General features: G+C 44.7%; 1 protein-coding gene across 1 annotated transcript in view; it reads right to left on the bottom strand.

Moving 5' to 3' along the window:
- LOC144806247 (lysozyme g-like) overlaps positions 1-26,778 on the bottom strand; it is a 311,011-nt gene that overhangs the window by 206,017 nt on the left and 78,216 nt on the right. Inside the window, exon 4 of the mRNA XM_078672649.1 lies at positions 19,387-19,452. Within this exon, the coding sequence (XP_078528775.1) occupies positions 19,387-19,452 (66 nt within the window). The remainder of the gene's footprint in view (positions 1-19,386; positions 19,453-26,778) is intronic.

Below are 26,778 nucleotides of genomic sequence, written 5' to 3'. Positions count from 1 at the left end.
GTTGGCGCCTCACATCACACTGAAGCGATGTGCTACTTTGAACCCCGCTACTTTATTGCCATATCCTGTTGCTGAGACCCAGAAGGAAGAACAACATGACTGTGTTTTTCTGACTGAGGAACAGACAAAGGGTCGTATCGATTTACAGGATACGCCACTTTCAGAAGTGGATGGAGAATTGTGGGTTGACGGGTCGTGCTTAAAGTTACCAGATGGCACGACTTCCGCGGCTTATGCGATCACGACACTCAAGAGAGTGGTAGAAACAGCACGAATACCGCAGAAATCGGCCCAAGCAGCTGAATTGATAGCTTTCACGAAAGCCTGTGAATTAAGTGCTGGTTCATGTGTGAACATCTACACTGACAGCCGTTACGCTTTTGGGGTAGTGCACGATTTCGGCCTACTCTGGAAGGAACGAGGGTTCCTGACCTCGCATGGAGTACACATTATGCATGGAGAATTGGTACGTGATCTCCTGAATGCACTATTATGCCCGAAGAAAGTGGCAATAATCAAGTGTAGTGCTCATAAAAAGGTGACAGACAAAGTAGGAGCAGGAAACGCTTTTGCAGACCGCATAGCGAGAGAGACTGCCATGTTAAAAAATGCCTCTCCCATGTATGTGGTAAAATCGCAAGCTGAGCGATGGCATGATGCTAGAGAAGAAATACTAGATATACAGAAATCAGCATCTGAAGCAGAACTTGCAACATGGGCAACAGAGGGAGTGTTGGACGATGAGGGTTGTTGGCGTAGCAAAGATATGGAGAGATGGAAATTACCCGCTGCGTATTTACAAGCGATGGTTCAAATGACGCACGGGTTGGCACACGTTGGAGCTCTTGCAATTACTAAATTGCTTACACGAGTTTGGGAGCATCCTGAGATTGCTAGTACGGCTAAGAGAGTAGTACAAACTTGTCTGATTTGCTTACAGCACAATCCTGGGAAAGGGACTTATACTCCTAAAGGAGGGTTCGTTCCACCTACTGCACCATTCGAAGTATTACAAATGGATTACATCCAGCTGGAACGCTGTAATAACCTCAAGTATGTCTTAGTAGTGGTGTGTGCCTTCAGCAAATGGATTGAGGCCTACCCTACGAAAGACAATACAGCATTAACAACAGCTAAGGTGTTACTTAACCCCTTCCATGCTCATGACGGAACGGTTCCGTCATGAGCTACGGTTGAGCTGTGCTCATGACGGAACCGTTCCGTCATGACCACGCCCGTTTCTATTACGGCCCAGCACCGGAGGGGGAAACGCGGTCGCGCTGAAGAGGTTAAAGAGTACTTCCCGCGTTATGGTGTTTGTAAATTTTTGTGGAATGATAACGGTCCTCACTTTGTTGGGAAAATAGTGGAGTATGTTTTGAAAGGATTGGGAATCAAGCAAAGATTCCTTGCTGTATTCCACCCGCAGTCAGCAGGTCTAGTGGAAAGGTACAATGCAACTCTGAAGCTGAAGCTAGCAAAGATCGAGGAGATTATAATAATTATGGCAGGAGGGGATATCAACACTCCAACAGAGAACCCTGGACCCGAATTCCAACCTTCAATCACTATAGCTGTTTAGATATGGTCGATTGACCGCCATCACATTTTTCATCATCAAGATCTTTGCCTAATACCGGAGTCTATCTACCTTTTACACCAAATAACCCAAAGACCAAGACGCTTGAAAAGACTCAAAGTTTGCACATAGTCAGAACACACGCCCAATCCTCTAAAAATGCAATCCAAAAGGCAGACAGTCAGACCAAAGTCAGCCCTCGTTATTCCAATTGTGAAACCTTACAGCATACTCTCCCTTACTCCGCCTTAAACAAACGATATGATGAGACCACACTGAATGAAAATCCTCAAAACACAACTGCAGAGGCAGAACTCTACGTCCCGCGGCCTCAATCTGACAACATTACCACAGCTGTCGAGAGGAATATGCTATTCTGGAACGTGGCGGGCCTAGCAACCAAGCATAAGGAGAAAACATTCCTGGACTTGGCTCACACAAACAATTTAATCTGTCTTCAGGAGACATGGTTGAACGAACCAATTCACCTGGTGGGATACAGAACATACTTCTCCCAAGCAACAAAGTCACACCTAGGGAGAAGTAAAGGCGGCCTAATAACATACATCTCCAATCTTTGGCCCATTCAGGAAACTACGCCTATTGCACTCCACCTGAATTATCAGGTTATAAACATCAAAGTAACCAACCAGGTTATCTACACCATAATAAACTTCTATAACAATATGAGCCTGACTGATTTAGTCAGAACTCTCAGCGAAATTAGAGACCTGACAAACGAGGAAAAAACTAAATATGCTAAAATTACACACTCAATAATCTGGGGCGGAGATTTCAACCTCCATATATGTAGCAAAAGTAATGCCCCCATATGTGGGATCATGGACGATGAAGGTAACCTTTTGGAGCACTTCTCTCATACAGAGGAAGGAAACAACATGCAGGCTACTATGTTTGAGCTAGACTTAGGGTTTGCGAACAGGATAATGAACCTGATGACCAAATTTACATCAACTTTTCACGGAAGAGGCGCTCAAACATTAATTGACTACATCCTAGTCTCTACTAACAATGCCGCATGTATAAAATATTTTGAAGTAAACCATAACGCACTCAGCGATCACTATCCACTCAGACTAACATACCTTGAGCCTGTCCATCATAAGAACCAAGACACGGACCGCCGGGGTTTATTGCACCAAAACATGCTTATATTAAACAGACTGAACGGTTTTACCTTAAAATGGGGCAATTTAGACCAACAAACAACTAGCGAAAGAATAATTAAAAAATGCTGGACTCATATCGATAACTGCCTAAACCCTTCCACAACGGCATCTGAAATTTTAACTAGCTACAGCATAATAGTGAAAACTATAGGAAACAAACTAACTAAACCCAGAACGCAAAACAACACACAAAGAAAAGGTTGGTTTAATACTCAATGCACAAAGGCTTACTCAGATTTAAAGAAAGCCCTAGCAAAGAAAGCACGGAAGAGAGAAGAGATAGTGCAACTAAGGAAATCATATATGCACGCACTAAAACAAAGGAAAAAGGAGATACAGTGTAATCTCTGGACGCAATTGATAAACAGCAGCTCTCAAAAAAACAGCGCAGCCTTCTGGAAAATAGTTAAATCCCCTTTTTTAATTGGAAATAATGAGGGTCCTTCCTTAGATGTTGCAATAAATGCGGAGGACTGGGTGCAACATTTCTCTGGGGTTTTTAAAGAGGTTAAACCGGCAGATTTGGCTCCTACGCCTCCCCTCCCGTTGGTGATATACCCGATAAAAATAGAGTTTACCATAAATGAAACAACGAAAGCGATAAAATCCGCAAAAAATGGTAAAGCGCCAGGACCAGACTCCGTTCCTATGGACCTGTTCAAATCCCTTCCTGATCTCTGGTCTCCTCTTCTAACCAAAGTTCTGAACGCAGCCAAAGAAACTAAGCTCCCTAACTCTTGGTCAACATCCATCTTGGTCCCCATTTTCAAGAAAGGCAACAGGGACAGTCCTTCCTGCTATCGCCCCATTTCCCTCCTGGATTCTGTTGGTAAGATGGCAGGGAGGATACTTCTTGATCGTCTACAGGAGTGGTCAGAGGAACATAGGATCCTTTCAGATCTTCAATATGGGTTTAGGGCTGGCCTGGGAACTGTAGATCAAGTGTTAAATCTAACATTGCTGGCTGGGAAATATATAACAGCAAAAAAAACAAGCTTACACATGGTCTACGTAGACCTAACGGCAGCGTTCGACTGCGTGGAACACTCAAAACTCTGGTTTATAATGCTGCAAATGGGGATCGAGCCAGCAATTGTAGACTTTCTACACGAGTTATATTCCGGCGCCACGGGAAAAGTACGCTATGGGGCTGAAAGCCAACTTACAGACAACTTCCAAATACAGAAGGGGGTCAGGCAAGGGTGTGTGCTGGCCCCCTTCTTATTTACGCTTTACACTAATGGACTGGAAGCAGCAATGCTACAGGGCATAACAGACTATCCAGAAGTTGACCGGCGACCAATTCCGGCATTATTATACGCCGACGACGCGGTGATCCTCGCGCGTACCCCTATCCAGCTACAACAGGCCGTAAATAGCTACTGCACTTTTATGTCAAGTCTAAATTTAAAAGTCAACATCAAAAAAACTTTTGTGATGCACGCCGGTACAAAGGGGAAAAAACCAAAGACAATTTTTGTGAACAAACTGCCCCTCGAAAGAACTAAAACTTACTCATATCTTGGCATCACCATAGATGATGAGTTTAAATGGAAAGACGCAATTAATTCACGCATGCTATCACTAATAAAAACAGTTGGTGCTTTAAAAGCATTCTCTCTCCGTCTAGGAAAGAGACCCCTGGCTGAGATGATCAAAATCTACAATGCTAAATGCATCAGTACGGCGATTTTTGGAGCAGGAGTTTGGGGAATAACAAATGCTGAACCAATACAGAAAGTCGAAAATACATTCTTAAAATTTCTATTAGCAGTCCCAAAGAGCACAACTACCTTTGGCTGTCATTTAGAACTCGGAGTGGATCATATCTCAGACATTATTAAGATCCAACCCATAATGCTGTGGCGCAGAATATGGGCCACGGACGAGTGCCAGCTTACAAGAACTATTATCAAGGACTGTGTGAAACTAGAGTGTATGAAGAAGATAAAATGGTTATGCTATGTAAAATCTTTCCTTACAGACATTGGTCTTTAGAGGTTTTTCGATGAACCACAACCAGTAACAGACATAACAAAAAAGGATTTAAAGAAGCTATGCCTGTCTCATCTAACCCAACTACGAATAATGTCTGAAATAAGAAAGCCATCAGTCCAACACTGCCTAATGATACAATTGGCTCCATCAATCCAACCGTATCTGCAGCATGACCTGACGCAATTCGAAAAACTTCTTCTCACCCGTTTTAGGTTTAATCTTTTTCATATCATGGTTTTATTCCCTTCCCAGAATGTTTGGACACATAACATGACACCATGTCCCTGTGACCTTATTTCCCCTCAGTCTACAATTCACGTAGTTTTCTTCTGTAAATTTTACATTCCACTTCGTAAAAGATGGATTTTAACAATTTTAAAAGTAATGAAGATTCGAAGATGCCGCCCTGCATACCTGGCGCTGCAGCTTTTGGACAACAGCTTAGTGTCAAAATCTGCGGCACATTACTTAAAGTTGTGCCTTAGGCATCGTACGAACTTATGAAAACTATAGAGATGCCTTAAACATGGACTCCTGCAAACGTTTTGTCCTTTTTAAGACCGAATAATTTTAATATACCAAGAACTTAATGTTTTACAAACTGTTTTTTCTGTGTGTATATATCTGTACTTTTATGGCTTTCAGAACGAAAACCGAATAAAGTTGATTTTGATTTGATTTATTTGAAGTGCTGGTTTATGTGTGAACATCTACACTGACAGCCGTTACGCTTTTGGGGTAGTGCACGATTTCGGCCTACTCTGGAAGGAACGAGGGTTCCTGACCTCGCATGGAGTACACATTATGCATGGAGAATTGGTACGTGATCTCCTGAATGCACTATTATGCCCGAAGAAAGTGGCAATAATCAAGTGTAGTGCTCATAAAAAGGTAACAGACAAAGTAGGAGCAGGAAACGCTTTTGCAGACCGCATAGCGAGAGAGACTGCCATGTTAAAAAATGCCTCTCCCATGTATGTGGTAAAATCGCAAGCTGAGCGATGGCATGATGATAGAGAAGAAATACTAGATATACAGAAATCAGCATCTGAAGCAGAACTTGCAACATGGACAACAGAGGGAGTGTTGGACGATGAGGGTTGTTGGCGTAGCAAAGATATGGAGAGATGGAAATTACCCGCTGCGTATTTACAAGCAATGGTCCAAATGACGCACGGGTTGGCACACGTTGGAGCTCTTGTAATTACTAAATTGATTACACGAGTTTGGGAGCATCCTGAGATTGCTAGTACGGCTAAGAGAGTAGTACAAACTTGTCTGATTTGCTTACAGCACAATCCTGGGAAAGGGACTTATACTCCTAAAGGAGGGTTCGTTCCACCTACTGCACCATTCGAAGTATTACAAATGGATTACATCCAGCTGGAACGCTGTAATAACCTCAAGTATGTCTTAGTAGTGGTGTGTGCCTTCAGCAAATGGATTGAGGCCTACCCTACAAAAGATAATACAGCATTAACAACAGCTAAGGTGTTACTTAAAGAGTACTTCCCGCGTTATGGTGTTTGTAAATTTTTGTGGAATGATAACGGTCCTCACTTTGTTGGGAAAATAGTGGAGTATGTTCTGAAAGGATTGGGAATCAAGCAAAGATTCCTCGCTGTATTCCACCCGTAGTCAGCAGGTCTAGTGGAAAGGTACAATGCAACTCTGAAGCTGAAGCCAGCAAAGATCGTGGCATCTACGTCTTTGAAATGGCCGGATGCTTTGCCTTTGGCATTGCTGTCTATTAGATCAGTGCCACATTCCCGATCTGGCCTCACACCTTATGAAGTGGTGTTTGGAAGGCCTATGAATATTTGGGGAGTTCCTAAGCCTCGATTAATACATGATGTGCCTTGTATAATGATGAACGATTATTTGGCACGATTAACAATTGATTTATTTTCCATTCATCAACAGGTTCGAGAAGCGCTCCCCGACAACTCCACTGGAGAGGCTCATGATCTCCGTCCTGGGGACCATGTTATGGTCCGCGTATTCGAGAGGACTAGCAGCTTGGAACCGAGGTGGCGTGGCCCTGAGCAAGTACTGCTAGCAACACGAACGGCTGTGCGCGTCACGAATAAGAAGCGGTGGATACACTCAACGCACTGCCGTCGTGTCTCTCCGGATTTGGTGAACCCTACAGTCCTGTCTGACTACCGAGACATCTTGGACGCGGAGAGGAGCCCAGCTGTTACGTCTCATGAGTCGGAGGGAGCCTTCCCGGACCACACTGTTTCTGATGGAGTGAAGTACAACCTACATCCAAGAAAATAATTTTTTCGCTCATTTTTGAACTGGTTTGTTACCGTTCTGAGGTTTGTGAAAACGGAAGCCGGGAATATCAAGGGGGGGGATCAGTTCTGTCCAGTGTAGCGACACCCGTCTTGAATCTCGGAGAAGACACCAGCGGCAGCCTCAGTCCTCAGCACTAATTTTTATTTTTTCTAGTTTGATTTCTTGAAGTTTGTTCTTTGTACAATGGCACCTATGACATCGAGAAAGAGCAGAATTCTGGGTGCAGTTCTCTTTGCTACGACAATAGTGGTAATCGCAGTAATAGCTTGGACTATAGAACGACTATTTCCTGCACGGTACTATTTACTGCCTACCACTCCAAGTCCTTCTCAACATTTCCATTTTACTTTACCTTATCATGAAGAAAGACATAGACAGACCTATTTGAATAATAGTTTCATTCAAATTCTGCATCATACGCATGAAATGACGAACATGTCTAATTGCTGGGTATGTGGGATGTTGCCTGGACACCAAAAGAAAGGTGGAACTCCGCTTATTCCTCTTCCCTTTTCACACAATGGTTCATGTAATGCGTGGTATACTCTTCTTTTTACTCTAAGATGGCCAACAAAAGGTGGACTACTTTTCCGATTGAATAAACTTTGTTATAATGACCGAGATGGCTATCCACAAGCGGAAGGAACTAAATTCGAATGGGAAGAATATCGACCGGATAATGTATCTGCACCTCGTGTTTTCACTAATCAGAGACTTATAAATGAGTCTAATTTACACATGATTACAGTTTTTGAGACGAAAGCGGATTTGTGTGTGCGGAATAAAGGAACAATTCCAGTAGGGAGAAGTGAATGTAATACTACTTTAATATTTGATGCACCCAATGGTATTTCTTTTGTGGCCTCACAAAATACTTATTTTATTTGTGGAAACAAGGGTTACCATCTTCTTCCTCTTGGGTGGTTAGGTACATGTTATATATCTTTTGTATTACCCCCTGTGTTTATTGCCCCACCTATGTATCACAATGATTTTGTGCTTTATCATGATTTTCTATTGAATAGAGTTAAGAGAACATTGGACCTTGATAGTGTCGATCAAACTGACACTTCCTTACAGCAATATGTAGATTTTAATTTGGGTCTCTTCTCTTTTGTTGGTGCTGCTTTAAACAGCAGGAAGATAAGGCGGCTGACACGTGTTGTGGAAGCTGTTGCTAATGAAACTGTTTCCGCTTTAGGGAATATAACTGAAGAGCTTCAGATCACGAGAATTTTTACGCTTCAGAATAGAATGGTCTTAGACGTTGTGTTAGCTGATCGTGGGGGTGCACGTCGCATCATCGGAAGTAGTTGTCTATATTCCAGATAATTCGCCATCTGTATATGATGCCATCTCCAAACTACATAAAATAGCTGCAGAAATTCATACTGACAATGGTGCTTGGACCTTTTCTGGTTGGTTCTGTACTCTGCTTAGTACATGGGGTTGGAAACTGTTAACGGTTCTATGTGTAATTATTGGGATGTTCTTCTTTTGTTGTTTATGTATTCAATGTGGTCCTACCTTATGTTCTATATGCATTACTGCCTGTGTTCCATCTAAAAGAGCTCTTGCTGCAAAGATGCAAACGAGTAATGCCGAAATAAGGCAGATTATGTTAATTGACATAAACGACGAACATCCAGATTACATCCATTATGAGGTAGCTTCAGCTAAATGCTAAAAGGGTCGTCTGTCGTAATTTGGCAGTATCTGAATTAGCATTTAGCCCAGCTACACGTTTCTCTACTCTAAGTGGCTAAAAGTGCGGGAGCCATTTTGTATTCACTGGCTTCCATTTTGTATGAGCATACTGCCTCGTGGTCAGCACGTTTCTTCGTCCGTCCTCGATACCACTGGTCATTTGCCCTGCCCAGCAACAGGCTATTTTTAGTACTGGTCAAGCATGCACATGCGCATTGTATACTGACTGGTCATCTCTCAGGAATGTCCTTCCAAACTGACCAGTAGTGCTAAACTCCTCCCACACGTTGGCTGGGTTCCAAAAATGCCCTTATATGTACCTAAAGTTGGTTAAATGTATACCGCCCATTCTTTTTATTGCTGTTAAACTGTATAAAAGAGGTCATACACCGATGTTCGGGGTGATACTTTTGCATTGCCGAAGGGTGCTGTAGGATTGTACCACCACCCCATGGGGTCTTAATAAACTTGTCTCTTGTATTTTCAGTTTCCGTGCCAACTTCTGTTTAAGGTGTTCGTAAGTTTAGCAGAGTATGTAGACCTGAATGAACCCGATACCGCAGGTATGATTGACAAGACTCTGCCAAGGGTTTGATGAAGAAATCGATATACTTCCCAAGTGGTTCCAATATCGACCCGCATCCCGAAACGATGGGGCGTCCAGGTGGTTTGATCATGCTTTTATGTATTTTCGGTATGGTATAAATAGTTGCAAGTCGAGGATGTTTCTGATTCAGATATGAGCACTCGTTTTCAGACAAGAAACCCTGGTCCAGACCAGCTTGTGTCAGTAGTTGAATCTCGGTAGCTTTGGTTGGGTCCGATCTTAATAGTTGATAACTTGCCCCATCATTAAGTTGGCGGAGGATTTCTGATTCATAATCGAGCATGTCCTGAATCACTATCGCACCACCTTTATCCGCTGGCTTGATCACAACTTTATTATTGCGGGCGAGTGACTGCAAAGCTGTCCTTTCAACTTTGCTGATGTTGTGCTTGGTGAAAGATTTGGTGTCCAATATTTGCTGCACATCTCTCCAAACCACTGCCTCATAGGCTAATATTTTGGATGACATAGCACCAGTATGCGGAACAAAGGTTGAGGGTGTTCGTAGTCCCGTGAGTGAAGGGTTGGACTGTGTTGCCGACGCACGGAAAAAGTATTTCAACCGTATTTTGCGAAAGAACTTGAAGAGTTCAGTGCGTATCGTGAAGTTGTCGGGTCGATTGGTCGGAAACATACGACAATACTATGAGGCAGTGGTTTGGAGAGATGTGCAGCAAATATTGGACACCAAATCTTTCACCAAGCACAACATCAGCAAAGTTGAAAGGACAGCTTTGCAGTCACTCGCCCGCAATAATAAAGTTGTGATCAAGCCAGTGGATAAAGGCGGTGCGATAGTGATTCAGGACATGCTTGATTATGAATCCAAAATCCTCCGCCAACTTAATGATGGGGCAAGTTATCAACTATTAAGATCGGACCCAACCAAAGCTATCGCTACCGAGATTCAATTACTGACACAAGCTGGTCTGGACCAGGGTTTCTTGTCTGAAAACGAGTGCTCATATCTGAATCAGAAACATCCTCGACTTGCAACTATTTATACCATACCGAAAATACATAAAAGCATGATCAAACCACCTGGACGCCCCATCGTTTCGGAATGCGGGTCTATATTGGAACCACTTGGGAAGTATATCGATTTCTTCATCAAACCCTTGGCAGAGTCTTGTCAATCATACCTACGAGACACCATGCATACAATCACGATCATCGAGAATCGACCTTTTGATCCACAGCGCCAAATATTGGCCACATGTGATGCGGTATCCCTCTACACCTGCATTCCTCAACAAGAAGTACTAGCAGTGATAACTAGATGTCTGAATCAACGACCAGCCCCGGTACAAGTTCCAACTGAATTTATTGTAGCTCTACTGACGATAGCTATGACCAAATACTTCTTCATTTTCAAAAATAAATTTTACCTTCAGATCTCCGGAGTAGCTATGGGGGCCCCATTCGCCCCGGACGTGGCAATTTTGTATATGGCGGCATTTGAGAACGACACTGTGCTGAACAACTTGAATCCATTCAGAGACCAACTCAGTCTCTGGATGCGATATATAGACGACATCCTTCTTATCTGGAACAGCAACTCGGACGAACTATCAGCATTCTTTATGTGGTTGAATCAACAATCAACACATTTAAAATTTACCAGTCAATCAGACAACAAGAAGATTAACTTTTTAGATATCACCATTTACGAAGAATCTGGAATCCTATTGACCACATTGTATCATAAACCGGCGGAGAGGAATTCACTGTTACAATACAGCAGCCATCATCCCCGTGCCCTTCGCGATAATTTACCATTCGGACAGTTTCATAGATCCGAAGGAACTGCTCCAATAAAGAACACTACCTCCAGGAATCAGAAGATCTGGCTAACCGTCTTCAACAACGAGGATATCCGAAAAGATTGGTGAAGAAATCGAGGAAGCGTGCCTGGTTCTACCCTAGAGAAGAACTACTCATTCCAAAAGATAAGAAAGCGGTCAATGAGGAAAGGATAGTATGTGTAACCACGTATTCCACCAAAAGTAATCAAATCAAACGCATTATCAACCAGCATTGGCAATTGATATCTGATGATCTTAATCAAAGAGGATCTCCTCTACATGCATTCAAAAGAGCTAAGAGTGTGAAAGACCATGTGGTGCGTTCCTTTCTATCTGGCCCGAAGACCCGACAATCACTTCATTATGGAATCTTCCACCTGTTTTTGGCCACTTCAGGTGTGGGAAGTGCAAGGCGTGCGACACAACTATTCAAACTAAAGAATTCGCACATCTTCAACATAGAATCCCACTCAAATTCCATAGTAACTGCAATACGTCCAACATCATTTACGCCATTGTCTGTCCATGCGGACTGATATACATTGGCCAAACCCAACAAAAGGCCAAAGTACGAATTCTCCAGCACATGAGCAGGATAAGATGCGAGGTGCAGGGGGCACCTCTAGTTGACCACTTCAAGCTCGCCACCCATTCCCCTGAGAGCCTAAGATGGGTGATACTAGAGAAGGCAGTGCTGGGACCACGGGGTGGCAATATCTTTAATATTCTGAATATCCGTGAAATAAAATGGATGCTTCGCTTTGATTCAATTCAGAACGGACTCAATGAATATGACAGCTCCTTTTCACAGTTAGCGATATTACCTTAATATGTACCTTTATAACGCAGTGCACACAATTACAGGTTACAATTATTTCAACTGGCCTTTACCCTCATGTGAGAGGTACGCCTCATAATTGTGTCTAATGACCTTGACAGACTGTAAACCTGTTCCACACCAATGTTTATAATGACAATGATTTCTTTAATTTCCTTAATGTTCTCCTAGTGTTGGAACTATTCCACTTGACAATTATAACCATCATATAATCGTATGGGACTTTACCCTCATGAGAGAGGTACGCCTGAATAACATGCACGGAGCGTACACCAATGCTCTCTATTGAAGTATGAATTGTAAATTTTTGGGTGTTGTACTGACCTAGATAATACGCTACTTATACTGAAATTATTGCAAACTTTGGTGTTTCACTTTGCTCATTTTTACTTGTGAATTAACTCCAATTTTTCAATTATGCTATTACATAACCTCGTGTGAATCTACTTTGCTCATGAAATGTCCTTTTTATACAAGTCTTTTTTCATTGTCCATTAGATTGTTCCCATGGTTACCCCATACAACAGTCTCATCTTCGCCGTATACTGAGCTAGACAGTATGCGTATGACCCTGAGACACACATTTAGATAACACCCAATCTGTATTGTCTTGGTGTCAATCGTCCTGAATAATACCCATGTCACCGTTGTCATTCACTCTGACGCGGTTCTGTCTTCAATGTCTAACTCGACTGAGACAATCACGTGCCCTCGCTTCCATGGTTACTTACTTAACCAGGAAGTCTGCCTCGCTACGTCAGACGCGAGCGCATTTTGATGCTTGATCCGGTCGGCATTCGGTAAGCCTCTTCCCATGTTCCGCTATTTCACCATTTACAAACCGCCGTGGCCACATTCTTTGCTCCTCATTTGAAATGTTTTATACTTAATGGCCCTTTATGATGTTGATTCCTAGGTCAACATACAAATCGATGTTGAAACCGCATATCTTTGAACCATCGCCGATCCTCTTGGACGACGCTGGTAAGCCTCCATGAGCCCACAATGTGTAATAACCTGTTACAGTATAGATTGATTGCATATTCTGAAGTCAGACCATTATCGCTTTTCAGATATCGACTTGCACGCCGCTACATATCTTTCAACCATCGCCGATCCTTCGGGACGACGCTGGTAAGCCTGCCCCCCCTCCATGAGCCCGTAATGTTCAATAACCTGTTACAGCATAGATTGATTGCATATCCTAAAGTCAGACCATTATTGCTTTTCAGATATCGACTGGTACGCCGCCCCAGGGCCGGCCTCTTCCTCCGCCTCTCTTTTTCACCTTCACTAAAGTAAGGATCAATTCATAATTGTTTAAATCACTTTGATTCAGATTGACTTAACTCCTCTCTCCGTTTTTAATGCTCAACAACTATTGATTTCTCCTTTACCCCTAGCTACGATAATATTCTTGATGACGCAAGCTGTGAAAAGATAGAGCGATAATCATAACGGTATGCTCTTTGTTGTGTGCTACATTACTTGAATCAAATTGGTCACTTGTAATGGACACTTTCTGCCAATTGATTAAACAATCCCTCTATATACATATTCATTAGGTTGCCTGCCCAGTTCCTCGTCCTGATGAAGACCCCGCTGCAAGGGCTCGACTAACCCTGCGATAATTTGAGGGTCGAAACGTCGACAACGTCTCCCTTTACGTCAACTCCATACACATATTTGACATTGGTTGCATTATTGGAGGATGACAAGTGTATATATCGTTATAGTGAACCACCAATCCATTGTTCCTTTTTGTATTGTAATTGAAACACGAATGTATTTTTTGATATTGTCTTGATTTTATTGTCACAATCCTGTACCACACCATCCTCACACAACCACTTTTTCCCCCCCTTTTTTCCCCTTTCTGGGCACTGTTCAACCTACTATATGCTCTGATGAAGTGTTAGTATGTTTGCTATATTGCTCCTCATTGTGAATTAAAACAATGTCGACTTCATTCATTGTTGTTTGATGAATTCCTTCTAAAGTAAATCAGTACAATTATTGCTCTAACACGGAGACCCCTTCCTCTCAGTACTTTGATTACCCAGGTCTCAGTGACTAGTGTTTGGGTCAACCCCCTATCTATCTCCCCCCGTTCAGATCAGAAGCCACCGAAGTCATCTGCGGCGTTCCTCAAGGCTCCTCGCTCAGCCCAACCCTCTTCAACGACTACATGAGCCCCCTCGCAGCCATCGCACGCCAACACAACCTCAACATCATCTCCTACGCCGACGACACCCAGCTGATCCTCTCCCTCACCAACGACCCCACCGCTGCCAGAGCCAACCTACACGAAGGGATGACAGACGTTGCCAAGTGGATGATGAACAGTCGCCTGAAACTGAACTCGGACAAGACGGAAGTCCTCATCCTGGGATCTTCACCCTCCGCCTGGGATGACTCCTGGTGGCCCCCCGCCCTGGGCAGCACACCCAAACCAACAGACCACGCACACAACCTGGGCTTCATCCTGTACTCCTCCCTCCCCATGACCAGACAAATCAACGCCGTCTCCTCGTCATGCTTCAACATCCTGCGCATGCTACGTAAGATCTTCCTGTGGATTCCCACCGAGACCAGGAAGACGGTCACCCAGGCCCTCGTCACCAGCCGTCTGGACTACGGCAGCTCCCTCTACGCCGGTACCACTGCCAAACTCCAGAAGAGACTCCAGCGGATCCAGAACGCCTCAGCACGACTCATCCTGGACATCCCCCGTCGCAGCCACATCTCCGGACACCTGAGAGACCTGCACTGGCTCCCGGTCAACAAGAGAATCACCTTCCGTCTCCTCACCCACGCACACAAAGCCCTACACAACCAAGGCCCAGGATACCTCAACAGCCGCCTCAACTTCTACGCTCCCACACGCCAGCTTCGATCGACCGGCCACGCCCTCGCCACCGTCCCCCACTTCCGAAGAGCCACCAGAGGGGGAAGGTCCTTCTCCTACCTGGCCGCCAAGACCTGGAACTCCCTCCCGACCCACCTCCGCCTGACCCAGGACCACCTCGCCTTCAGGAAGCAGCTCAAGACCTGGCTGTTCGAGCAGTGGCGGACCCCCCCCTCCCCTAGCGCCTTGAGACCCTACGGGTGAGTAGTGCGCTATATAAATGCAGTGATTGATTGATTGATTGATTGATGTGTAAAGCAGCTATTTAACACACATATCCAATAAAACACACAGTGGCGCAATAATGGAGACCACATCAGATGTTGTATTTGAAAAATCAAGATCTTTTATATAGGCTTTCAGTTAGAGCAAGGCATTAGTAATTCATAAGCATTTCATTAAGACATTTCATGTATCATGTGCAGGTTGCATTTCCTGCGAAGAGTAAACGTGTCAGTAAGGCTTTCCATTATAATGACAACCAGCTCATCTATGCAATGAAACGTTAACTGGCCCCGCCTGTCGCATCAACTCTTTGACAGGCAAAGGGGTAATGGAATAAACCTGGAGGATCCTACAAGAAGCGACAATTATAATGCATCTAAGTAGCACATCAAACCTCTCATGGTCGCTTTTCCTAGAAAGGAATAAAACATATCAGCAAGTACTTATCAGGTGAACAAAGAATTTCAAAGAAAACAGCCTTTAGTCATTTGTGACAAGCCTTTCTTCTTGTGAATGCGGGTCGCCTGCGACCCAGATCAGATCATCAAAAGTGTTATGGAAGTCCATCTCTGCAAGAAAATTCAGTACAGTGAAGTGACTCTCCCTCTCATTTATCAGGCTTGTAAATATCGTACACTTTACCCATTCAAGCTTGTAAATATGGTTCACGAAGCATAATTCAGGTTGGTAAATATGCAGCACAATGAGTAATGCAGGCTGGTAAATATGCGATAAAATGAGGCACATTCTGAACCGTGGGGGGGGGCCAACAGGGCCCAGTCACAGTTAACCCCGGGGGAGGGGCGACCTCGGGCCTCACTCGGCCTACCGCCCTCCTCCCCAGGGGGGTTACCTTTCTTATTCGGCCCACCGGGCCCTTGCGTAGTCGTCGATAAAGAGGGAGGGGTGTCCGACCCTCCTAGAGCCTCACTCGGCCCAGCGCTGTGCCGGACTGGCTTCGGGGCACTAGGCACCGGGGCCGGAGTGAGATAAAGTGGTGAGGCTCAACCGGAGGGGGCTCTCTGGCTCCACGGCCCCCTCCGAGGGGAAGTGCGGCTTTCCTCAAGCGCCGGGCCTTGACAGCGGGGCCCGACGGCAACAGCCAATGGTGAGGCATCTGGGCGGGGGCACGGCCAATGATGCGGCGGCGCTCCCGCTCACGTGATGGGGCACAAGTAAGCTTCAGGCCCGTCACGGCCTGACGAACTCGGTGCGGCGGCCCTCCCCTGGTACCGGGGGCCGCCGGGGGGGAGTCGATGTCGGCGCTAGCCACAGCGCAGGGCAGGCGGCCTCGTGGCAGGCCGATGGTGCCGCTGAGGCGTCGTGTGGGCGGCCTGATGCCGCGGGGGCAACTCTCCTCGCGGGCCTCGAGGCCCTGAGGTACAGGGCTAGCGCCGATCCTGGGTAGCGCTTGGGGGGAAGCTTCACAGCGCTAGGTGCTGGCAGTACAGGGAGGCAATCTCGATGATCCCTGACAGAGCAGGCAGCCTCTGATACAGCGCTAGGCAGGAGGGCAGATTACAGCGCTCCACAAGTTAGTCAGTCAGAACTGTGGCAGGATGGGGGCAATTTATAGCGCTTGTCACACAGTTCAGTCAGGGGAGACAACAAGTCCCAGCTGAAGGCAGGGGATGCGCAGGGCAGCTCAGTCCAGTATATGGTCTCATGAAGTAGGTTTCTCGGAGCTTGGATGGTTCTGCGCCCTTTGTTGCTTGTTTCTTGAAGTTGAAGAAGAGGGGGGGGGGGAGTGAGTTGAGGGCCTGAAGAGTTTCTCCTCAGTCACTGCAGATGGGCCCTGGGGTTCCCTACCACTGGGCCAGATCAGGGGGGCTAGCTTTGGACACCTCACTTAGCTTAAGAGGCAGCACCTAAATCCTGTCACTCCCAGTAGCATAGGTTCCTCACTAGGCCCTCCCGCCTAAAACTCCTGCGTGGGTTCCCCAGGTCAGTGATGCCCCAACTGACTGGAAAAAGTTCCTTCCCTGGCTTATATATGCCCAGGTCAGGTGACCACTCTCTAAGGCGGGAAAAGTCAGGTCCGCCTTCCCTCTGGAAGGTTCCAGGAGCTTCCCCACTCTAACTATGGACAGGGGCTGGGTGGCTGGTGTTGCAACATTGTATGGGGAACCTGCCTGCTCCTGGCAACTAGGGTGCTACACTAAAAAGACCACGCTGCAGTAGCAGGGGCCAGTGGCAGCCATGTTGAAAGTAGTGAGCACCTGCACCCTAACACAGATTAGCTGCGAAAAGGTGCCCGAAGACCGAAGGGCCAACAAAAAATAGGTGGAAAAAATGAGGTCACGGGGAAAGATCACCCTAAGGCTGACAGGTCTAATACAGTGGCACTGCGAGCTAGATGGTTTATAGGCCAACATGTCCTTCAGTGGTATCTGGAATCAGTCTTGGCACCAAGCCCCTAGTTTATGTTGTCCAAAGAATGTGCAGATCCTAAAGATTAGTAGGAACTACACAACACCACTTTATTTAACACTATTTGCCCGAACACCTCCCCCTTCTGTCACATCACTCTCTTTAACTTCAAGTTCTCACAAACTTCACTACATCGTTTCGTCCTTTTTACAGCAACACATCCTTGGTCACCCTGCCTTTTTATGGTGAGTGATAATTATTGGGAGACGTAACATTGGTGGTGAGAGTCAGTAGTATTGTACGAGACTGATGGTGCGAGAATGGTATGAGCAATTGATTTTTGTGTGGGTGGGTATTGATGTGAGCATATGGATGTGTGTCCTTTCTGAATTTTGTGGTCATTTATTAACTTAACTCTTGGAGACAGGGAGAGAGAGAAATAGAGAGAAAGCAAACCTTTATTTGCACTGCAATAAAAAAGCCAGAAGCCAGTTTAAAGAGATGTGGAGTAGGACCACAAAAGCATGTAACACTGACTCCAGTGGCAGTGCATTGTGGGACGGCCTAGTACAGACTTGCAGAGATTGGAGATAGACAATCCACTAACATAGGTCATTGGCTTAAGCACTTGCTTTAGAGATCTGTGTGCATTCTGCAAGTCACAAGTTAGAATGTTTGCATTGCAGGCAGAGTCATCTTTTCTTGCACGTTGAATTTGATGAGAACCATTACAATGGCCATTCACCTAAGATAGATAAAGTTCGGCCACTGTTCTCCCTTTTTTCATGCTGTCCACACTGATGCTGTAGTACTGTCCCTTTTGTGTGTTCTTCAATATACATGGCATAACATTTGCTTTTTCCATGTTTGTTTTTGTTTCTACAACCTCAGAATTGCCCTTCTTTCACCTCACAAAAGTGATTCCCTGATGACTACGGTTGCCACCTCAACAATATTTTTCCAGCCTGCTGTGAAAAGGGAAGTGAATAGGAAGGGGAAAGTAACATTCCCTAGGATGTTCTATATGAGCCAGACTTACCTGAACCCTCTTCTCTTCCCCCGCAGCTGAGCTGCCATTCTTCAACCACACCAGGAGAGGAAATGATAACATTGGTAGAACCGGATGATTTTGGTCATGAAATGAGCCAATCAGGGAACAACTCAGTCATTTTAAAGACCATCATCCAGACCAAGAGGACAAAGAATAGGAAACAAATCTGGAAGAGAGAACCATGCCAATCAAGAATACCCCAGGCCGTCTGGCCACCAGGAGCCGAGACCAACCTGGTTCCTTTATCGAAGTTGATAGAGAGGAAGGACCCAGGGTTTCAGCAATCCAACCCCCGTAGATGCTGGAAGCTGCTTAGCATATCCCAGCCCTGGTAATAGCTGTTAGGAGAAGACAAGAAACGTCTTGAAATCAGCATCCCTGAAGTAAATACAGAGTGGAAGACTAGGACCGAGCTCATATGATGGCGTGTCGCCCCGCCACTTTTTCGTAGGAATGTGACTTAGCCAGCTAAGGGGCCGGATTTGGAGAAAATGGGAGGGGAGAAAAACCTAACCTTCCACAAGTTCCTCATGATTTCCAATTCTTTTTTTTCTCTTTCTTTCTACCCTCACCAAAATGGTTTCAGGTTCTTCAAGAAAGCCGTTTTTTTTATTTGTACGAATGAGGGACTCTTTTTTATTCATTTCTTCTCTTGTGACTTTACAAATTAGTACTTGTTTTAGGAAAGTGAAAAACTACCCGTCCTTCTTTGTTTTTTTGTAAAAAATGTATAGGAACACGGGTGACTTATTCCTTGGTGATTAGTCTATCCTTATTCAATAGGGTAAAAAAGACGACTCTTACCCTGGGGTTTGTTACTTTCTCCGGGAGAATCTTGATTGCCGGCCAGAGACTCTGATGGGACCGAACCTAAAAGAAAGAAAACTTTAGTTAAAACCTGTGTGAAATTCTAGAGAAACTAATTGGGTGACACTAAAACCGGAGAACTCAATTTTTTTCTATTTGTGTTTTTACCACAAAAGGTGAAGAATGCGGACATATTAGACCATTGAGAAAAATGGAGAACCATCGGAAGAGAAATTTTTTCTGCCAAGGCAGACCACAAAACCTTTAAGGACATTATGAAGTTGCAAATGGCTAGTATCCACAAAGTCGCAGAAGATCAATTTCAATTAACATTCAACCTCTCTGCTACTCGCAACTTGTCAACAGACCTCCACATACAATTACAGGAATATGTTCCTGGGGAAGACCCAGATGCCTTTCGTATACATTTTGAGATGGCTGCTAGGGCTTGTGCCTGGCCCTATAACAAATGGCCTTTCCTGCTGGTTCCATTACTAGTCAGGGAAGCACAAGTCACCTACCAAATAGCCAATACTTATGGTACGACTTCTTTTAAAGAAGTCAATAATGTCAAATTGGACATCCTGGAATTAGACGCAGAAGCCTATTGTCTGAAGTTTAGACTGGAACGTGGCATAGCAGGGGATAATAACAAAACGCTTTTGTTCAAACTTAAATTGGCTGAAGATAAATAGCTTGGACCCCTTGAACACAGCAACAAAGAAGTCATGAATTTGATTTAATGGAACTATATCTAAAGGCTTTATCCCTAGCAAAACTAAAATGGCTCAAACAACATACAGGCCTAACCTTAGAACAAACCGTAGAGATGGCCACAGCTTTTTCCACGGCCCACTTAAACGTCAGACAAACTTCCAGTGTGGGAAGGTCAGGCTCCACTCAAGAATGAGAAAAGACCTTACAAAATTGTTACGAACCCTTCCAAAGTTAGTACCTTTTGAACTATGCCAAACTCCTTTAAAAATCCCTAATGTTTTCATTGTGGTGAATGGGGACACGTTTCTGGGTCCTTTCCCATTAAAAAACCAGTTTGGGAACCCATGGAGTAATGTTGTATCCCAAGGTACGTTCATTATACACAAGAGCTGGGATACTGATTTAATTTAAGTCTATACATTCAAGATCACAGAATTAAGGCTTTATTAGATTCAGGATAACGTCAATCATTTATTCTACAGAAATGGGTAGAGCTCTACCAAATCCTTCCAAATAAGGAAGAAGAGATTAGGTGTTTTCATGGAGATATAGCGAAGTATCCAATAACTGAGGTGACATTTGACTGCTCAAACTGGTAAAGAAATTAAAATAAAAGCCGGAGTCGTGCCAATTCTCACAGCTGAAACTTAACATATAGTTTGGGATTTCCTTTGTGTTCAGAGGAATGACAGTACCCTACACAATATTTGGAAGAAAGCATAGAGAATGAAGGAAACACTTGTTCTTGGTTTCACCTGTTCATAAAAAAGGGGGTTCTATATAGAATACAAAAAATAGGGTCAGCTCTCCAACTCCTAGGTCCAAAAGAATTTAAGGAACACATGATTTTTTCTCCCATTTCTCATTTATTGGCCGGCCATACTGGACCAGGGAAAGTTTATCAAATGGTTTTAAGGTATTTCTAATGGCCTATCATTCATGCCGCAATAAACAAATATTGCCAGAGTTGTGAAATCTGTCCACAGAAAAAGCCATATAAAGCTCCTGGAGTCCCTGTCCAACCCTTATCTATAATAGGACAACCCTTCAAGCATATTGTAATGGACCTGATTGGTCCCTTCCAAAGAACAAAACAGGGTAACACTTATTGCTTGGTAGTTGTCGACTATGCCACTCGCTATCCTGAAGTGGTTCCCCTTCAGTCGCCACTACCAGAAATATTGCTGGAGTTCTTATTGAAATATTCTCAAGGGTGGGTTCCCTAAAGATATTTTCACTGATCAGGGTACTCCATTTGTATCCAAATTAATTAAGGAATTGTGTACTATGTTAAATTTGTACCATCTTACAAACTCAGTATACCTCCCCCAAAACAATGAGAAAAGGTCAGAAGAGTGAACAAAGCTGAAAAGAGAGACATATCGTACTTCAGACTACATCATCAAACAAGAAGATAAACAAAAATCAACAAAACCACAATTTAAGAATAAAAAGGTGACAGGGATAAAGATCAGAGATGTCCAGGCTGCTGGAGACTCTGCTTCAGAATGGTGAATGGGCGGTGACGATGCTGGACAGTGCAGCAGAAGTCACAAAATATCGACAGAACATGATGGAGTTTATGGAAGTAGTAGTATTGAGTGAGTATATCACTGTGAAAACACCAGAAAAGAAAGAGAGTTTCCCACATCATTCACACAGAATAACACTTCAACTAGAAGGGGAGATACAATGAGAAGTGAAAGGTCTGTTTTGGGAGGACCTGACACATGGTTACGACATTCTTTTGGCTGAAAAAGATTGGCCACCTGAGTTAGTAATAGATTGCCCAATGGGGAAAGCAGTAATTTTACCTGCTTTCTCCGACCTCATAGCAGAATCAGTAAAAGATTTATGCGTGCAGCAGTGGGAGTCAGCTTTAGCGCCTGCTCTGTACCACAATCATGCTGGGTGGAGTGATGAGTCTCCTTATCACGAGATCCCATTAAAAATTATCCTTCAGCTTCAGGGAAAGCCCTGATACTGGCACTACAAAATACAGATCACAAATTGCCCACACGTTTCGTGTGTGATTCATTTTGCTGTGTCCAGTCTCATAATTATTATCTTCACTATTGGGGCCAAAATGGGTTTCGAGATTCAAAAGGTTGTACAATCAAGCGCAAGATGCTTTGGGAATAATTGGCAAAGCTGAAAGAAGGCCTGCCACGGCCTCACGTTATTTATACATTGAGTCATCAGCGTGTTGGCATTCAAGTTGAAGGGAATTCAATGGCGGATGAAGGTGCCAAGGCAACCGTGAAAACTGCGGCCATTGCTGCAATCACTTGTTCTAGCATGAAAATATATGGAACAAGTATGATAGCTGTCCATGCCATGTGCAACAGCTCAGCACCACTGAAAAGCTTTCCATTCAAGTATTATTATGAGTTAGATGCACAAAATATTCAGAATACTCATATTCTAGGACTGGGGGTAGAGTAATACCAATCACTGACCACAGATTAGGATCAATACTTGCGGCACATGAGGGTCTGCGTTCAGCACATACAGGGCCTACTGCTACAGATTCATCGCTGAAGCAGCGCTGCTGCTGACCAGGTCTCACTAAACAGACCAAGGACTTCGACCTTGAATGCCACATCTGCCAGCAGATAAAAGGCTTCACTGTAGCATGTCTACCGCAATCACCTTTATTGATCTCAAACATACCTCTCACTTGTGTATATTTGGATCACTGGGGCCCCTTACACCCAGACAGAGCTTTCAAGTACATCTTGGTGGCAGTGGATTCATGCTCTAGATTCCTATGGGTTTGGCCCCAGCGCTTGGCTGATGCCAGAACTGTTATACGTGATTTGCAAATCTTTGATCGGGACACACGCAATTGGCACACTATGTTCCAACCAGGGACCGCGTCTCACTCTTAGGCTTAGAAAGAAGCCATGGGAAGTTAAAGTGTGGCCTTGCAGTAGTCCTCCCCTATCACCCCAAGGTAAATTCAGTCATTGAGAGGAAGAACCAGGACTTAAAGAAATCCTGAACAGCTAGGGTATTAGGCTTCTATGGCAGTTGAGTCAATCACCTATATGAGGTACAGAGGGCAGTTAACAACATGTCAATTAAATCCCTGGGGTTCATATACCCTCAGAGATCCGGTTAGGGGTAAGGATGTGGGTCTCAGACCTCTATAGTGTCAGCACAGTGGTGGCTGAAACTCCATTTGACCTCAATGATCGTTTGTATGTTTTACAGGACCTAAAAGAATAAATAGGCACATGCATCAAGCATTTAAGAAATTGCAAAATTTGTGAATCGCAAAAAAATGGCATTTGCTTTCGCGAATTACAGTGTAGCAAATGCATCATCGTTACTTTTGCGAAAAACAGTATTTTTTTGCAAAAATAAAGAATCCCAAAACAATTCTGAGAAAACTTTTGCGATTCTTTATTTGCGACTCTCAAATAGAGAATCGCAAATAAAGAATCGCAAATGAAATGCATAAAAAATCGCAAATAGCAAATTCCCTTGAGAATCACAAAATTGCAATCGCAAAATAAGAAGGAACACAACCAGGTGGTAATCATGAGTGCAAATTTCATACAGCTGCAAATCAACTCAAACTGATTTAAACACACCCAGAATGAGCTACCACAAATCACAATGGCAGGACTGTACCTGATGGAGAGGAGGATGAGGCTGCAGGCTGCTGGACAGAGACAGAGGCGAATCAATGAGTGCATCTTCAGAGTCTGCATAACTTTGCTAGGACAGCATGAGGACGAGATATATGATAAGTATAGGCTGAATGCAGCAATGATCCATTATCTCATCAATGAATTGGACCCCATCCTGCACTGACAGACTCGTAGTACCAATGCCATCCCAACGCATGTACAGGTCTTATGTTGCCTACATCTACTGGCGTCAGGCAGTTTCCAGGCTGTAATCGCAGTAGCAGGAGGTGTGTCGCAAAGCGCAATGTCAAGAATATTCAAAGCATTACTTGATGCCATGATGGTCCGGATAGGCTCACATATCAATTTCCCTACCACAGCGCATGCCATTGCCAAGACTAAGCAGGAATTTTACCAGATTGAAGGCTTCCCACATGTTTTGGGTTCTATTGATTGCACCCATGTGGCAATATGTTCCCCTGCAGCACAGGAATATTTGTATAGGAATAGGAAATGTTATCATTCCCTCAATATTCAGGTTGTCTGTAATGCAAAAAACATGATAACAGACATTGTGGCGCAATTTCCCGGCAGTGCACATGATTCATATATATTCAGGCAAAGTGGCATTCACACCCGTCTTGCAAGGGGAGAATTTGGAGAGGGACATCTGCTAGGTAAATATGTGCAATAGATTGTCACATTCATTGTACTTATGTCAATGTCAAACAACCACTGACCCCCTTTGCTTCCTCACATGTAGGTGACAGCGCATACGCCTTGCGAAATTACCTCATGACACCTTACCTCAATCCTACAAATGCCAAGCAACAGAGGTACAATGCAGCACATATATCAACCAGGAACATCGTAAAGCGTACATTTGGACTGCTGAAGAGGCGATTCAGATGCCTTCAAAAGATCGGTGGAGCACTGAAATACAACCCTGAACAATGTTGCAAGATAGTGGCAGCATGTGCCATCATGCACAAAATTGCGAAAAAGGGAGGAATGGAAATGGAGCTGACTGACAGCGACTCGGAGGATGGGAACCAGCAAGTGAAACACCACCGTGCCCTACAAGGATCAGGTGCAGCAGAAGGGCGCAGGAGAAGATTGGCGATCACACAAAATTACTTCTAAGGTGAGCAATGATGACACAAAAACAGTATTTTGCAAGCAAAGTAAGCTTTATGTAGAAAATAATGACCAGGAAGTTGAATCACACTTTCAATGTGACCAGTGGCACATGAGTCTTGGTAATAAACATGTAAGGATGAAAAGTAACGAATACTTGAAAGTCAGTAATAAGGTCACATTGCAACAATGGTTACGTCACCATCTTTGTAAATCATTGTACATGGGACCCCAGCTCTTTCTCCCATTACAGCCCCCTTCATTTAATTGAGGCTCCTGGGTGGGCCAGGTTCTGGGGGCATTGCCAAAAAATATTAGCTGGGGCCCGCGGGGGCAGCCCTGGGGACCACCACCTCCCAGGGGCTATGTTTATAATACGCGGGAGGGCATGTGGTCCTCCTGCAGCCCCGGGGGCCGCCACCCCTGGGTTTTTTTTCATTTGTGGGGGCCCGAGGACCGGCACCCCCAGGGCTTTTCTCAAATATTCATGGGGGCACACAGCCCTCCACAGCTCCTAGGACTGCCAGCCCCGGGGATTCTTTTTTAAAATAAATATTAAACCTGTGTGGGGGGCTCGAACCCCCAAATGCCCCAGGGACAACCACCACCCGAGTCTGTGCAGTAGTTGGGAGGGGGGCCACCTGGCCCCCCTCTTAGAGCCTTCTATGGTCCTCGGGACTGCCACCCCCAGGGTTGGCTCCTGCAGTGTCCCAGGGTGCACACCCCCGGGACACTGCTGTTTGCTATGAGAGGGCGGGAGCACGGCTCCTGCCCTGTCATAGCAAACTTGCTTTGGATTCTGAAAGCTAGAGCAGGGAAACCTGCTCACTCTTCCAAAATCCAAAGCCGATTGCTTTTCCACACGGGAAGCTGCATGTCAACAGCTCCCTGTGTGTAAAAGCAATGCCGGCTCCTGCAGGAGGCGGGGAGCTGGTGGGACCATGGGGCTCCCCCCACAGTCCCTAACCATGAGGCCAGGTCCCGGGGATGGGATCCTCGGGCCCAAAATGGCCGGGGAGGGGGGTGGCAGTCCCCCCTCCTCCATTTTTTATTTAAAAATTGAAACATTTATATTCGAGCATGCATCAGGGAATGGCGTCCCCGGGGCAAATGTAAATGAATGAAAGCGTATTGTTTTCCCCCAAAAACAATTGGAGTTGCGACCCTAGCGCGGCGCTCAGTGTGGCCCCTTGGTGTGAACGTGGTGGGAGCTCAGCTCCCAGCGCTGCCCCCCTGGTGTGAATGCAAGGGGTGTGCGGCTCCCAGCGCAGCCTCTGGTGTGAACATGAGGGGTGCGCGGCACTCAGGGCGGCCCGCTAGTGTGAACACGATGGGTGCGCGGCTCTAATTCGTACTGGGTGGCCGACTCCTAGCAAAAATAATTAAGATTTTTTTAAATAAAGCTAGGATATATGTTGGGTTATTGTGTGGCTCTAAAACGAGCCCTTGTGTTTATTTTGAGTTCATTGCAGCTACATTTAAGTGCAGATGCAGAGCTATAGGTTGTTGAGAAACACTCTGTTCCCTTCATCAGTGAAGTGTACTCTGTCACTCCTGTAGATGCCCTCAATATGGAAACGTAGATTGTTGTTATATATGGAGCCCATTCTATGGTCTCTGAGGCTAGCAGAAACAGCTTTATTGGCATTTTTTCTAGCTTTCTCAATCTGTGGACAAAATTGATTGGACTAATTTCCCTTCTGTATTTGGCATATGTTAGAGTATACAAAGGCAGTTTGTGGAAAAAGCAACATTAATTTTTGCAAAGACGACCTTCATTAGCATTTCCAGACCTACGGCAGTCAATGTGCCTAGGTCATTGCCACCACAGTGCACAATCATGAGGCCAGGGGGTTGGAGATGCAAAAAGGTTTTAAACAGAGGCATTAATTCCAAA

The sequence above is a fragment of the Lissotriton helveticus genome, assembly GCF_964261635.1.
Source record: "Lissotriton helveticus chromosome 1_1 unlocalized genomic scaffold, aLisHel1.1 SUPER_1_unloc_56, whole genome shotgun sequence".
Lineage (NCBI taxonomy): Eukaryota > Metazoa > Chordata > Amphibia > Caudata > Salamandridae > Lissotriton > Lissotriton helveticus.
Note: the sequence above shows the minus strand (reverse complement) of the source record. Positions and strands in the feature narration are given on the sequence as shown.